The 14,772-nt window shown below is 29.7% G+C and overlaps 2 protein-coding genes across 2 annotated transcripts; one reads left to right on the top strand and one right to left on the bottom strand.

The window, feature by feature from the left end:
- The first annotated feature begins 191 nt into the window (after positions 1-191).
- Positions 192-1,624, top strand: LOC111034465 (NHP2-like protein 1). Its single transcript, XM_022315727.1, has 4 exons — positions 192-360; positions 1,016-1,152; positions 1,216-1,353; positions 1,428-1,624. The coding sequence occupies exons 2-4, from the start codon at positions 1,017-1,019 to the stop codon at positions 1,550-1,552; spliced, it is 399 nt and encodes a 132-aa protein (XP_022171419.1). The 5' UTR covers positions 192-360; position 1,016; the 3' UTR covers positions 1,553-1,624.
- A 1,538-nt stretch (positions 1,625-3,162) lies between these two features.
- On the bottom strand, positions 3,163-4,172 carry LOC111034463 (growth arrest and DNA damage-inducible proteins-interacting protein 1). The gene has a single exon (XM_022315726.1). It carries the CDS (start codon positions 3,983-3,985, stop codon positions 3,245-3,247), a length of 741 nt encoding a protein of 246 aa, XP_022171418.1. The 5' UTR covers positions 3,986-4,172; the 3' UTR covers positions 3,163-3,244.
- Between the last annotated feature and the right edge of the window lie 10,600 nt (positions 4,173-14,772).

Here is a 14,772-nt window from a genome sequence, read left to right as displayed (position 1 = left end):
ATTGTGTAGTTACTAATTCGATTATTTGAACATTAATATTTACGAGAACCGCGGGACGTCAATATTTCTTGGCATGAATGACGAACTTTTTTTACTCCATGAACGCTCATAAATGTTTCATTTTTGTGCTGGCATACCTTCCATGTTACCATTATATACCATAATGTTAAGCGAACGTCGAATACACAGTAAACAACCCCCTTCCATCCTCCGAGGTTCAACCTAAGTCCTAACCTAATATGCGTTAACATTACTCGTTAGCGCGATATTCGTAATCGTAAACACAAGTTGCCGTTTGAATAATATTTCTCCTGATTCGAATATTCAATCCAGCCAGCCACCGAACGCTAATTTTTCAAAGTAAGTACACACGCAGATGGTTATCGCCCAAGTTTTTATGTTCAACATCGAGGTTGACTCCAATCGACTGCAGAAATTTGGATTTACACGTGCGAGCGAAACGCACGTGTCGATGGCCGAACAATAATGCCGGTTTCTTGCTTGTCCCGAGGTAGCGGTGTCAAGTCGTAGAAAAAACCATCCGGATACGAGGCGTCCAAATTTTGTTGTTCTGGGTGCCCGTCTCGCCTCGGTTACCCTACACGTGCTGGATAAGACAGGCGTGTCGTGCCGGTGGTGGTTTTTTGTGTGTTTGATATCGACGACCGACGGTTAAATGGCTCCGTCGAAAACGAGATTGCTGTGAACGTTAGGTTTCTTGAGATATTTCGTCACTCTTGATAAAATTAGTTGGTTTACCTTTTGGTTTGGCGAAAACGCCGAGATCGAATTTAAGATTTTTGAATGTTTTTTTTTTACCACCTGCTCTTCTATGCAGACAGAAAACGGGATTGTCGAGCGAAATCTTTGTTTAGAATCGGAAATAATATACTCATTATATATGTCAATGCTTGATGTGGACATGTATTTTTAGTTGTTTTAACTGTCACGTATTGATTGATAATAAATGTTGCAGTAAACCAGTTAATAATATAATATTTGTATTACATTTTAGAATGGACGACCAGAGCATCACGTTAGATGTTAACCCTAAAGCATATCCTTTGGCTGACCAACAAATGACCACAAAAATTTTAAACTTGGTTCAACAAGCAATGAACTATAAACAATTACGCAAAGGAGCAAATGAAGGTTAATATTATTATAAAAGTCTTTATTTGGTAATATATTAAGTATCTATTTTATAATTTTCAGCCACTAAAACATTAAACAGAGGTATTTCTGAATTCATAGTCTGTGCAGCTGATGCAGAACCTTTAGAAATTTTGCTACATTTGCCATTGTTATGTGAAGACAAAAATGTTCCATATGTTTTTATTAGATCAAAACAAGGTTTATATTGAGAATTAATCCTGTATTTGTGTGTAAATATTTATACCATTTACAAATATATTTACTTTTTACAGCATTAGGCCGAGCATGCGGTGTTTCAAGGCCAGTTATAGCGTGTTCTATTACCACTGATGAAGGTTCACAATTACGCCCACAGATACAACAAGTTCAGACTGAAATAGAAAGACTATTGGTTTAATTTTGTACTCGTTTTTACATTTATAATACTGAATTGGAAATATATTAATAATAATACTACATCATTCAAATGTTTAAAGTATGTTATTATTTTGTAATCATTACTTTCATTAATTTTTATGATATATTAAAAACGTTTCCATCTAATAGATTTTACAAAAACAAAATATTAATGTAACAGAATAAGACACATTAAAATTTGTATTCCTTTCCTTGTGATCATGACGTTTTTACCACATATTCAATACATTATTTTTCAATTGTTATGTTCATAAACATCTTAATCTACTCATAGAAAAATAATAATATTCCAATTGATGTTTAATACTTCTGTTATGATTTAATTAAATATGATGGTATATTGGACCAAATTCTACAGTAATGGATATTGATTAATGAGTTGTGAGTACTGTATAAAACCAGGTAAACAGTAAAATATACTATCTAGTATTTTTCATCTACATTTCTTTTGCAGTGATGCAATTGCAACTATTTATATTATGTAGCAGATGGAAGTATGTCGTGCTTTAGCACCCACTGAAGCTGAACTCCAATCCTATTAAAATATAATATTAGATTATTTTGTTGAATTGATGTTAAGTGTATACTGTATTTATAGTTAAACATTGAAAGTTAAGCTTATTTATCTTGATTAAAGGTTGAATACCCTAATGCCCAACATTTATATTGCAACTATATATTATTTTATAATTTTAGACTTTGTAGTAATCAATTTTAATTTTGGTCCTTATCAATTTCATGATAATTATTATTCTTGTTACTATATTATAATCCATTAACTCTTTTTTATTTTAACGGTTACACAAAAAAAAAAAATTTTGTTAAACTATGCATTAGTTGTCTGTTAAAATGTTGTCATGATTCCCAATCAAACTTGATTTCTCATAGTGTAAAGACAAAATTTATTAAAATTGAAATATTAAGAATGTTAATAGTACCAATTATTGTACTTAATATAATATTCATTTTATTGCCTGAAAATGTTTTTTTTTAAATTAAAATAACATATTAATGTGCAATTAGCTTTACTGTTTGGACACATTATAATACAACTAAGTCTTAACTAGTTTTCTCTTCATTGCATAAGAAAAAGTTATTAAAAATTGTAGTTTAAGTGTGATTTAGATTTTAAAGTTCAACAAAAGTATTATCAAATTTTATTAGGCCCTAATGGGAAGAATACATAGGTGGTGTGAAGCTGTGTTAAATTAACTTCAAACATCCTCTAAAATAATTTAGTGTGTTATACTAATCTAACATTTGCTATCAACCATTTCTATAATATAGAAAACTTGTTCAATCATTCATTTTAAACATTGTAAAATGTGTTACAAACAACTTAATTTGTTTAAAGTTTACAACCACATAAGTGAACGTGTATGGCTATGTTTGTGAAATTAGCTTCACATATAATTTTGAATTCATTTTAATAACATAAATATTACGCTGGCAAAAATTGTAAAATATTTATTATGTAGCCTTGACAAGTCAATTTTTTGTATTCAGATCTCATAACGTTGGACATCTTATAATCGACGTTTTAGACCCATATCGTACATTCATTAATAATGTTGGAAATTATTGAACAAATAATAAACAATAATTCTTATTTATTTAATATTTATTTTGTTTACATTTATAATATACAAAAATAATTTTTTATTACTAATATCTATTTCAATTTTGAGTCTAAATAATTCAGGAGTTTTTCTTCACGAACTTTTTTCTTTTCTTCTCTGACTTTCTTCTTCTCTTCTTTTTCTCTCTTGACCAGCATTTCTTTAAATCTGTCATCTTTAGGATCTATCTTATACCCAAAATGTTTTTTCACTTCTTCAATGAGTTTTTCTTTCTTATCTTTAGCTTGCTGTGCCTCAAGTAATTTTTTAGCTGACTTTTCCTTGACTTCTTTTAACCAACCGTTTAATTTCTTCATATTGTTATCAATTCTTTGCTGATTCGTTTGAATTTCTTGTTGTTTACTTTCTATAAGGTCCAGTGCATTTTTTTGCATCTCTTGAATGGTCAACGGATAAGCTAAACTTTCATATTCTCTTACATCCGCCAAGTCTTCGGCTGTTGGCCATGCCAAGCCCGGCAAAACATTACTGGCATCACCATAACGGCCATACATTTTTCTTTTGTATTTTACTGTGTTGTGGTATCTATGCACAGGCTTGTCATAAGGTAGTCGACCATTTACCAAGTTGCGATGTCCATGGTTCAAGCGAGATTTGTCACAAATTGCTCGCACTTCTTTTTCCGACAAAGTTTTCTCCGCGGTGGTTGTGACAACATCAAAGTCTTGTACTTCATTTTTAATCGATGCATTTCGTGCTAAAAAACACTGAACAATCGGTACTTTAACAATTTTGCCAGCATAACTAAATCCTTTAAACGATATGATTGACATTATAAATAATAAATTACGATTTAAAAATACACCTATAAGCTACGTTAAATTTATAATATTATGTTGTATACTTAAGTCTTGAATCGTGCGTGAAACTATAATATTATTAATAATAATATGTATTATAATTTATATTATATTTTCACGTCCTGCAGGCTGCAGCACGATTCTGTTATTTGATATTCATTAATCATTATTGATAAGTAACACAAGTTCGTGATAACTGATAAGTGCTAAACACGATTTAAGATATACAGGTTACTCAACGGAGCAATGTTTTTGATGCCCAGTGATTAACCTCGATTGCGGCCTGCGAGAAGCACAGCTAGCGCCCAAGTGGTCATTAATATCGTTAAATATTTTATTTCATGACAATATTTTTATTTTGCCATGAGCCATGAGCGTTAACCAGCCCGCACAGAATTTTTATGGCTTGAATTTTTGGTATCCATATTCGGATTTCGTCATTTTGTGTATTCTTTATTATTTATAGTTATTGTTATTACTTATGTCTTATAGTTTTAGTTATAACTTATAGTTATAGTTATTATTTATTAGTAACAAATTACAATCACAAAGACATAACAGTTAGGTACTATAACAAAATCTTGAAGTTTTTCATTAGGTACATCAAACAAAGGTACCTAGGTATATTAATAAATTACTTATTGATTAATGATGTAAATAATATATTAATTATTATTAAAAACTAAATAGTATTTATTATTTAGCCTTCACTTGATGTCTTGATGTGCAGGTAGAAATCTAGAATGTAGATTTATATCATTTGGACAGGAGAAAAATTATAAGTAAAAAGTACTAAAACTTGTTGAAGCCATGATACATATTTTATTAGATACTACACTTAATTATAAACAGTAAAAACTTTTCAACCGTTGCTGATAAAAGAAGATTTATAGACACCAGTTTCATATAAATAATTAAGGTATCTATGTCATAATTACAAGAAAAAAACTTCATGAAATAATAATTTATTCTTATTAAGTACTTTTTTCCTTAATTAATTACATTCATATTTACTTCCCAAAATTAATACTAATTAATAATCAAAATAATACTATACACCTAAGTTGTTGTTAGTTTCGCTATTTTCTTTTTAGTCCTATTTAGTTTTTGTGTTTTTTGATTTTCAGCATAGGTATATTGCCTCATTCGCATTATAATATAAGAACTGAAAATGTCAGCCATCATTTGTTTTTTGTGGTCTGGACAAGGAAATTTCAAATTGGTAGAAATTAGAAAAAACTCGTTGTAAGTGTTTTCAAAAACATCAGGACTACTGGCATGCTTAGTAAAACAGCTCTCTAACACTTGTAGAATTTTAAACAAATTTACATTTGGGTGTGTCAGGAAACCTTTACTTTTTAAATTTACTAATTCTGATTCACTTTTAGTTACTTGAGAACAATTTTTTAATCCATTTATACATAAATCACAACTAGATTTTTTACTCAAACGTCGAGCTAGATACCTTAAGAAAATTAATAATTATTTTAATGTTCTGTAATTCATAAGAAAAAATGAATTTAGTATTTACTTACCCTCCTAAGTAATATACAACACATTCAATCTCAAACAAACCTCATCACAGATATTATAAGCTAAGTCAGATGGAAAAATTGAAGGAATGACCCCTTTTTTCAGCCTTGGCTGTCTAAGACAGATCTAATAAAAAAAGTATACACAAAAGTAGTTTGCATTTAAAAAGAGATTGACATTTTCAAAGTATAAGTAATAAAAAATGACAAATAAAATGTACTGAGAGACGAGACTACAAGAGTAGTTATTTCCAAATCACAAATACAATAAATTATTATTTGTTTACTTACCGAATACTTACTAGAACCTTCACCTGATGTCCAAGTAGATATAATATCATTTGTGTTAAAATGATGAGCACAAACTCGAGAGTTTCTATTCAAAACAATACCAATTTTTTTTTCCCATGCTTTATGGTCATTTTGTGGGACTCCAAATTTACTAGATGAGCTTTGTTGGCAACCAGGGACACAGCATTTATTGGATACCATATTAATTGGATACTTAATATTTAATAAATACAAGTTAAATCATACAATTTCAGATTTTCCATATTACTATCCAATATCCATACTATACATTATAATAGTATATTAATTATTAGTGTAAAATATAATAATAACATATGCTATAAACGCAGTTTGCCTCCAAAATATTTAATATATAGTTTAGATTATATACACTGAGAGCGCTAGCTGTCCTTCTTCCTATGGTGCACAGCTGATTTTCGGGGTTAAACGGTGGGAATCACTCTGGCGACTGGTTTCTATACAGCGTTGAGTAACCTGTATATCTTAAATCGTGAGTCAAACTGATGTTTTGTAAACAATCGCAGATATATGGACAGCTGATGTCGAAAGTTAGTAAACAAACCCTTATCAGTGTGACCAGACAGAAAGAATTTTACATTTTTATTATATACATGGATACACTGATATTCCACAAAGTTGAACAGATTTTTGAGTGCTCAGCGTGTGTCCATTCTGGTTATTCTGTGGTGCTAAAGAAACAATACGATAATAGATAATATATCAACATTTGCCGCGTAATTAATTTAAATAACGTTATTTTACACTTATATTATAATTTATAATTATTATTCATTGTACACAATCATAGACCAAATGATGACATTGTTTAATTGTAAGATGTGTTACTATTAATAATACAATTACGAAAATCAAAAGTTTTTTCGTTAAAAATGTCCTGTTTAATTGATTATTAGAATATAATTAGACCAAATTAAAGTGTAAATAAATCGTTAGCGTAAACAAAACTCTTATTAGTGAACATATCTGTGTAAGGTAAAATGTTAACAAAATAAAACTAGAAATTGTAAATAAATCTACATGATATAAAAAAAATATTTATTTTGGGCAATGTGTGAACACTATCTTACCCCTAGATAAAGAAGACTATTATGACTACCTAATAACAATGAAAATTAACAAAACAAAATATACAAAAAATGCCCAAAAAATTGTCACATGTAAAAGATATTCATAAAATCACAACTAAGTCACATTAACAAGTCACCAGAATCAGACGCCTTAAAAGCTCTATAGTGAAAACTTACAAAAAAGCTGATGTTACTTTAAAAGTTTAAACATTTAAAAATTAAAAATATATATTTTTTTTCGCCAGGACAATGAATATTATTTCCTCTGTTTTCCGAATCGTTAGTTTTTGATTTCTCTACGTTCTTTATTATTAGGTTAAAAACAGTAAAACTAATTATAAGCAACTTACTATTATATTATACTCAAATCGTTGTACCCGGAGATAATAAATGAATCTCATTTGTGACAGATAATAATAACTAATAAGTAACTCTTTTTTATTTTATTTTTATTAGTTTCTACGCCTGATGGCAATTTACAAAAAGAAATATAAAAATGTTGGGAAATAATAAAGATAACAATTAAATTATATAATTAACAATTATGAGTAATAACTAATAGTATGCAATTAAAACTATGTAAGGCAAAAAAATGGATAATACAAAATCAATATACATGTCACTATCAAATTAAAAATAAAACATTGTGGACCCTAAGATTCTACACTTCACTTGGACTAACAACCTACGAGACTCACTTAGAGTCCAACTCAATTATACTCATGAGTCATGGTTCTTACTTCTTTGGATAGTCATTGCACAAATAATTTGTTGGGGGACGAGGTGACCGAGTGGTCTGACTCTTCCGCTGCGACGCAGCCGGTCGCGGTTCGATCCTCGGCCACCGGGCGGCATTTTTCTCCGGACAAGTCGCGGTGACCGGAGAGCAAGTGCTGCCATCCCCCACCCCCGGGGCATGGCAGAAACCTACGGGTGCCCCATTCGAAATTCTGCCAAAACAAACACACACGTGTTCCCCCTACCGTTCCAAATACCTACAAACCATCAATACAAAAAAAAAAACTTACAGTACCTACTAATAGCTAATGGCCACAGTTGCCGGGCTCAGGATCAATTAATAAAAAAAAAAAATAATTTGTTATACGAGTGCTGATTTCAACAACCTGTTTATTTCGGGGCCTAATGCCCAAACCCGTTGCTTCGAATCTATATTCGTATTCTCTAAGTGAGAACCTGTCTAGGATAGTGGGATCCTAAGTAATATGTGTACAATCAATGAAAATAACATTGAATTGAGTATCACAAATATTTTTGAGTTATCGGAATTGAGTCCGACCAATATTGTTTGAGTCTAGCAAGAGACCAATATCCATTTGTGTACCTATATTAAAGGACGATTGAGCGCTATCGACAATCAACAGATGTAACTTATGTGTACCTATTATGTATTTGTATGTTATATATTGTGTGTATTTAAATTTATTCACCAATAAGCGATGGCAGCAGAGGAGTAGTAGCTTAGATATTGTTAAGACAGAGTTTCCTCTGTTGTCTGTTAAACAGGAGCTTACTAAAAAGAAATCAAACTATTTAGTCGTTCAACAAATAGTACCAAGAATAAGATGCGGTTGTCTAGGAACAATTATTCACAAACGCATGGAAATGGCAGTAACGAAAATTGCCACTATGACAATTATTTTAAGATTTGTAATTTTGTAACGAGGTGAAAAGTTCTAAGAAAAAAAGTTCGAGTAAAAATGTCTGCGGTGAAAAAGTCCGGTACATATAATAAGATTAAAAAGGAATAAAAGGAAAAATATGATGTGATGCACAGTCAAACTTCCAATTAGTATTGATGATATAAAATAATTGTTACTAAATGATTTACCTGACGAAATTAATAAATAATATTGTACCCAGGTACCAATATCGGCAAACTATATCGGTTGAATATATTATCTTAAATATTGTTACATTTATAAATCGGACTTTTTTTCCTGGGACTTTATTACCGCGATTCATCTAAAACAGCTACATATGACGAAAAATCCGACAATTATTTAAAATTTTAAGGTTCATCTACCCTATGGAGTATGGACTAAGGTATATTATCCACTGTGTAAGATACCCATTATCAGAATCTAATAATTGAAATACATACTTAATATTTAATTAGTAAATAAAAATTAATTTTAATTTAATTTGTTTTTATTATGTACCTATAGGTTAGGTTATAATGACTTCGCCAGTTTGTTCCGTCACCATACTTATATAATATCTTATAACTTAAATATAAGTAGGTAGGTACCTAACTTTAACATATACAGACCAACAGTTTATCTGTTTATGTTAGGTTCTTAAACTACACATAACAATTATATTGGTTTCCCCATGTGGAAATTATTTTCATCATGTTCTTTCATTTTATAAAACCCCATTGACCCTTTTTGTATAAACTTACTTATATAAAATACCGCGTAAATAATTGAATTGTATAAAAAATATTTTTATTAATGGTAAAAATATTGAAAAAAGAATTCGATACTGGCTAATTACGGTAGTTATTATGTTACGTAAATAACGTACCTTATTACAACTTAACCTTACCTTATCTGTTGACTGTACGTCTGTACAAGTACCTAAATGGCTTAGTACCTACTTACTGTTACTACTTACTAGTTACTACCTACACTATATAATATAATATAATAAAACATTTAATATGGCATGAAACAAAAACAGAAATAAACATTAATCAGTTTTTAGTAAGTTGTAAGATTGCTCATTATGCGATGTGGAGCCTGTGGGCTATGATATGTACCTTTGAAAAAATAATACTTTAGTATTACTGTATTATATATATAATATAATACATCATAATATACGTAATATGAATATGTGTTATAAGTACTTACTACTTATAATATATAAATAAAGTTATATAATTATATCTTATACATGGCACAACGATATTATTATGTTTAATAAAAATTGTATGCAGCCAAGTCTGAAAAAAAATAGGTTAATATAATTTTAAAATGTTTTGTTTGGTAATAATAAGAAAAGCTAAAAATACTTTAAAGATGCTTGTATAAAAAAAATGTCTTACAATTCTAGAATATTATAAATTGTGCCTATAAAATAAAAACAACTTTTTTTCGCTTAGTCATCTGAGAGAGTAGGACTAGAACTCTCAAGATATATGTACAATATATCAATATTACTTATTAATATAAGGTTAGGATGTTTCATATATCATATTTATGCTCTAAAAAATAAATAAATATGTATGCAGTATCCCCTTAAGTAGTAAAAAATTGCCAAATATGCATTAAACATTTTTATATTTTAATCATAGAATTAAAATTAAATAAATTACAATATTACAAGTATGTAATATGTATACATATAGTTTTAGTCATTAAAAGAGTAGCATTGAACTACAATTTATATATAGTTGAATTTTAACTTATGTTTACCAAGTACATTTAATATACATTGAATTATTTGAATTTATTGTTTTTATATTTCCTGAATAGCAGTATACAGTACAGAGTTCCCGACAATAAATAATCAATAATTTTTATATTGTTTATATTATAAAAACAAATACACAAACTTAGGTTCATTACCTTTTTTTGGTTTATTGAAATTTTGTATTCAAAGCCATGAAATAAGTGATTACATGCAGCCATCAACCAGAAGAAAAGAAAAAATATAATATGCACTAACATGCTAAGATTCTGAAAATATGAAAATATACGCAAAATAAAATTATGATTTTTTATTCTAGACATTGTGAACCAAATTTCTATCCAAGAATACACGCAATAGGACAACCTAAAAATGTTTATAAACATCCTAAATTCCTAATTTACATATTAGTCATTAGAAGTAGGTTAGGTACCTACACTAAAACTTACTTTACAAAATTACAATGTACCTACACCATTTCCGAATTCTAAAATACTTTTAAAGTTTTAAATGATCTATCTAAGTAGGTATCTGACTATCTGTAATAATTAAGGTGGCTGGAGCAATAACAAATAATCATTTAAAACGGGCCAAAAGCTAGACAAAAATGTGAGACTTGGGATGTATTTCATTAAAATAATCTACAAATTACCATTATATACTCATTTTTGCTTATATTTATATACGCACAATATAAGCAATTAAGTTTAGGTATACTTATTAGTTATTACAGATCTATCAATGATCATTGAGTATGTTGACTATTATGCCAGTAGTCAGTACTACTTAGAAGGTACCTATTATAATATAATGATTGACAATATTGGAGGTATATATTATTTTAGAGTTACTATTGGTTTAACGTCAATAGACTATAACTGTTAATAATTAACTACTAATCTTAACATAGTCATTCTTAATAAGTCTGTAGCTACCTACGTATTTAAACGAAAGTAGATAGGTTAGTTGTAGGTATATGCAGTGGCGTAGCGAGGGGGTGTTGTAGGTGTAGCAACAGCCCCCCCCCCCACCCATGACTTTTAATAAAATAGTGATTTGAAAAGATTGATTATTAAATAATGATAAAACGAACTATGATGATGTATGGTTAATATTTATTTGTTAATCGGTAACCACGTTTACTACGAAAATATAACGTTATATAATGTTGTTTTATTTTTACAATATATTTACAAAAGAAAGAACAACAAGAAAATTTGATAAAAGAATAGGAAAAGAATGTAACAGAAAAAGAAAAAAAGAAGATAAAAGAATATAACATGAGTAATTTGATGGAAGAAGCCACTCGGTGATGGCACTACCTATGTAATATAATATAATAATAAAATAAAATTGAGTTGGTACCTACTTTTTTTATTTTAAATATAAATTAATACCAACATCTGTTTTCAAAATATAAATATTAGTATAGACAAGGGCTACGCCACTGGGCATTGGCCTATATCAATATATATTATTATTTATTTATTATACTAATTTAAATCATCATGATATAATCAAGTAAAAAACGATAACAGCATATTGATCACCTACATAATATAAAATATTAATATTATATTGGTAAGTATCTACATTTTTAGTTTATATTTAAACAATAAGTAATTAATAATTTTATAAATAAACGCAAATAGAAATAAGCCCAATATGACAGTACCTATATGCATACCTAAAGGCTAAAACTATGCGTTGTTGATAGGCTTTCCTACTAAAATAAAATCTATTAGGTGGGTCATAAGGTACCCAATTTGTTGACATATATTTTAATATACTCCTTAATTAGTTAATTAATTAATTTTTTTTTAATTTTAACTATTTTAGTAATCATCAAAAAGGTGGGCAAGTGGGTACCGTTCTACTATCGAATAGGGACAAATGGACTTAGCCATTTTAACACAGGGACATTTTGATGTAAAAAAGAAATATATAATAAATCAACCAATAAAAAAAATGGGCAAGTGTGTACCGGTCTGCTTTACAGTAGATGTTTAGACGGGTCGCTGTAATAGACGGGTTAAATTTGAATTAAATTATATAAAATCATTGTATACGAAAAATAGCTTCTTGAGCGAAGACGATCCGTCAGACTTTAATATTATTAAGTATATTTACTATGATATTTTTGTATCAAAGTAATTTATTTCAGTACTAGACATTAGTAAGGTACAGTATAGATCGAATTCATTAAAATCATTTCATATGAAAATGTCATTGTGTGTATTCAATATAATAATATACTAAGTTTCAAGTACCCACGGTCTACGAATAATATTTTTAAATTATAACAAAATAACTAAAATTATTATTCTCTGTTTAAATATCTATGAAAATAAAACCATGCTTACTTTTAGTTTTTTTGGTTGCAATATGAACTACTAAACCTTAGCAATAAAAGTTGAACATTTTAAATTTTCACTATAAAATAATTTGAAAATTTTCAAGATTTTGATGAAATTCGTCAAAATTTGAACTTTAAATGCTTATAAAAACAAGTCATGCCTATGCATCTTTAATATTTTCCAACTGATATTATAAGATATATTATATTGAATCTTGTATTCGTCATAAGAATATTAAATAAATCTTAAAAACATAAATCTAATTAATAAAAACAGTTTTATTGACATTTATTTTGGACAAAATTAATTAAAAAGATTGGAAATTTAAAATGTCTTTTAATAGTCAAAACCTAGTCATAACATTTTGAAAGTTTTATCATATATGAATAGAAAATGATCAAATAAACATTTGGTAAAAATGTTAAGTATCTAGGGCCTAGGGACTATGTACTATTTATGGTTATTCGTTTTTTATGAGCAGAACAAAATATGAAAACCGTTCGATGAGTTTTCGTTAATGTATGGGTGAATAAAATATCCAATATATTTAAAAAATGTGAACACCACCTGACAAAGACTTAAGGTTTACAATCAGTACCTAGTGTTTTTGCGAGAGCTAGTTAACCTTACTCGTCATGCGATTTAGAGTTGGCTTGTCAATGGTTAAACTTCACAAGATATCCTTACATTCCAATATTGCTAGTCCATCGGGCATTCGGGCATCGAGCTTTTGGCTCTTATATACATTTTTATTTAGAGTTTTGTACCTACACTTTGGAACACGTCTTCTATGATGACCTTCTCTACATTATGGATGTTTCTGTGACAAACGTAACCTATCTTTAGCTGGTGGGATTAGCTGATGATCTGATGGGCGATGGCCTCACGACAGCTTGAGACGGTGGTCAACCCTAGTTTGGCATTAAGGTCTCCACATACTGCAGCGGTAGCGGTGGCGGTAGTGGGAGCGGTAAAATGAGTGGACACAATTTACCTCCACCGCGGAGATACCGCCAAGACAAAAGAATATTACCGCTACCTTCTAACCTAACCTGCAGTGTGTGAGGACCTTTAGTCGTCGACGAGACCCAAACTTCGGCTGGTGCATCAAAAGACAGAGACCTCGTTATGCTCTTTCGCAAGTCTGCATATACCTACTAGGTATATAGGTTCACCGACCTTGACCGGTCAAGGTGGATTGTTAAACTGTGCCTCTCAAAAGAAGCATGATAAGTACTTACTTGTGTGTCGTCCTTGACTTTCACCTGACCTATATATTATATCTACTCATACCTATACATATGCGTAACTGAGGCTAGGGGACTTCAGTCCTACAGAATTTCTTAACTGTGTCTGTGTGGGTACTATTATGTTCCTATAGGTACCTTATTTTGCTATAAAACATTTTTAGGACTCCAGCTCAACTAAATTAAAGCCCAAAGAACTAGTTAGTAGTTACGTGTATGCCTATAGTCTGGATCCTTTATGCGGGCTATAGGTCTACGACTGCAGTTCTGATGTAACAGAAGTCTACACAGAAATCTACGTCACGTGGACTACGTTCAGACAATATTATAGTCTCGAGACCATGTCGAATCGGGTACCTACATCTAATAATTAGCCGTTATAAAATAGTCTACTACTCTGTCAGAAACAAAGCTTAAACACCTAGGTTCTCAGGCACGTTGTTACCTACTGGCTACTACTTTACGCCATTTGCATGTGATAGGTATGAGGGAGTGCATTTATAAATGTAATAAAATTATTTATTTCAGTATATCGACCTAATTACAACTTAATTTTATTATTATAATGAAAATAATAAAACATTTATCTTGTGTACCTATTTATGAAGGTATTATTCAGATGGAAATTAAGAAAAGAAAAATGTTGGTGTCACTATTTTATTTTGTCTATACTTTATTGACTATTATTTAATGAAATATCACCGAAATTGCCGAGAAACAGCGTTGCAGCTGATATCAGTAATCAGCTGCTACGAACCTAACCAATCAAAATGATTGCAAGGACGACCG

The sequence above is a fragment of the Myzus persicae genome, unplaced genomic scaffold (genome assembly GCF_001856785.1).
Source record: "Myzus persicae strain clone G006 unplaced genomic scaffold, MPER_G0061.0, whole genome shotgun sequence".
Classification (NCBI taxonomy): Eukaryota; Metazoa; Arthropoda; class Insecta; order Hemiptera; family Aphididae; genus Myzus; species Myzus persicae.
Note: the sequence above shows the minus strand (reverse complement) of the source record. Positions and strands in the feature narration are given on the sequence as shown.

Coding starts and splice junctions, on each gene's coding strand:
- LOC111034463 (XM_022315726.1), bottom strand. CDS start 3,985: ATGTCAATCATATCGTTTAAAGGATTTAGTTATGCTGGCAAAATTGTT.
- LOC111034465 (XM_022315727.1), top strand. CDS start 1,017: ATGGACGACCAGAGCATCACGTTAGATGTTAACCCTAAAGCATATCCT. Junction 1,153..1,215: donor ACGCAAAGGAGCAAATGAAG/GTTAATATTATT, acceptor TATAATTTTCAG/CCACTAAAACATTAAACAGA. Junction 1,354..1,427: donor TTTTATTAGATCAAAACAAG/GTTTATATTGAG, acceptor TACTTTTTACAG/CATTAGGCCGAGCATGCGGT.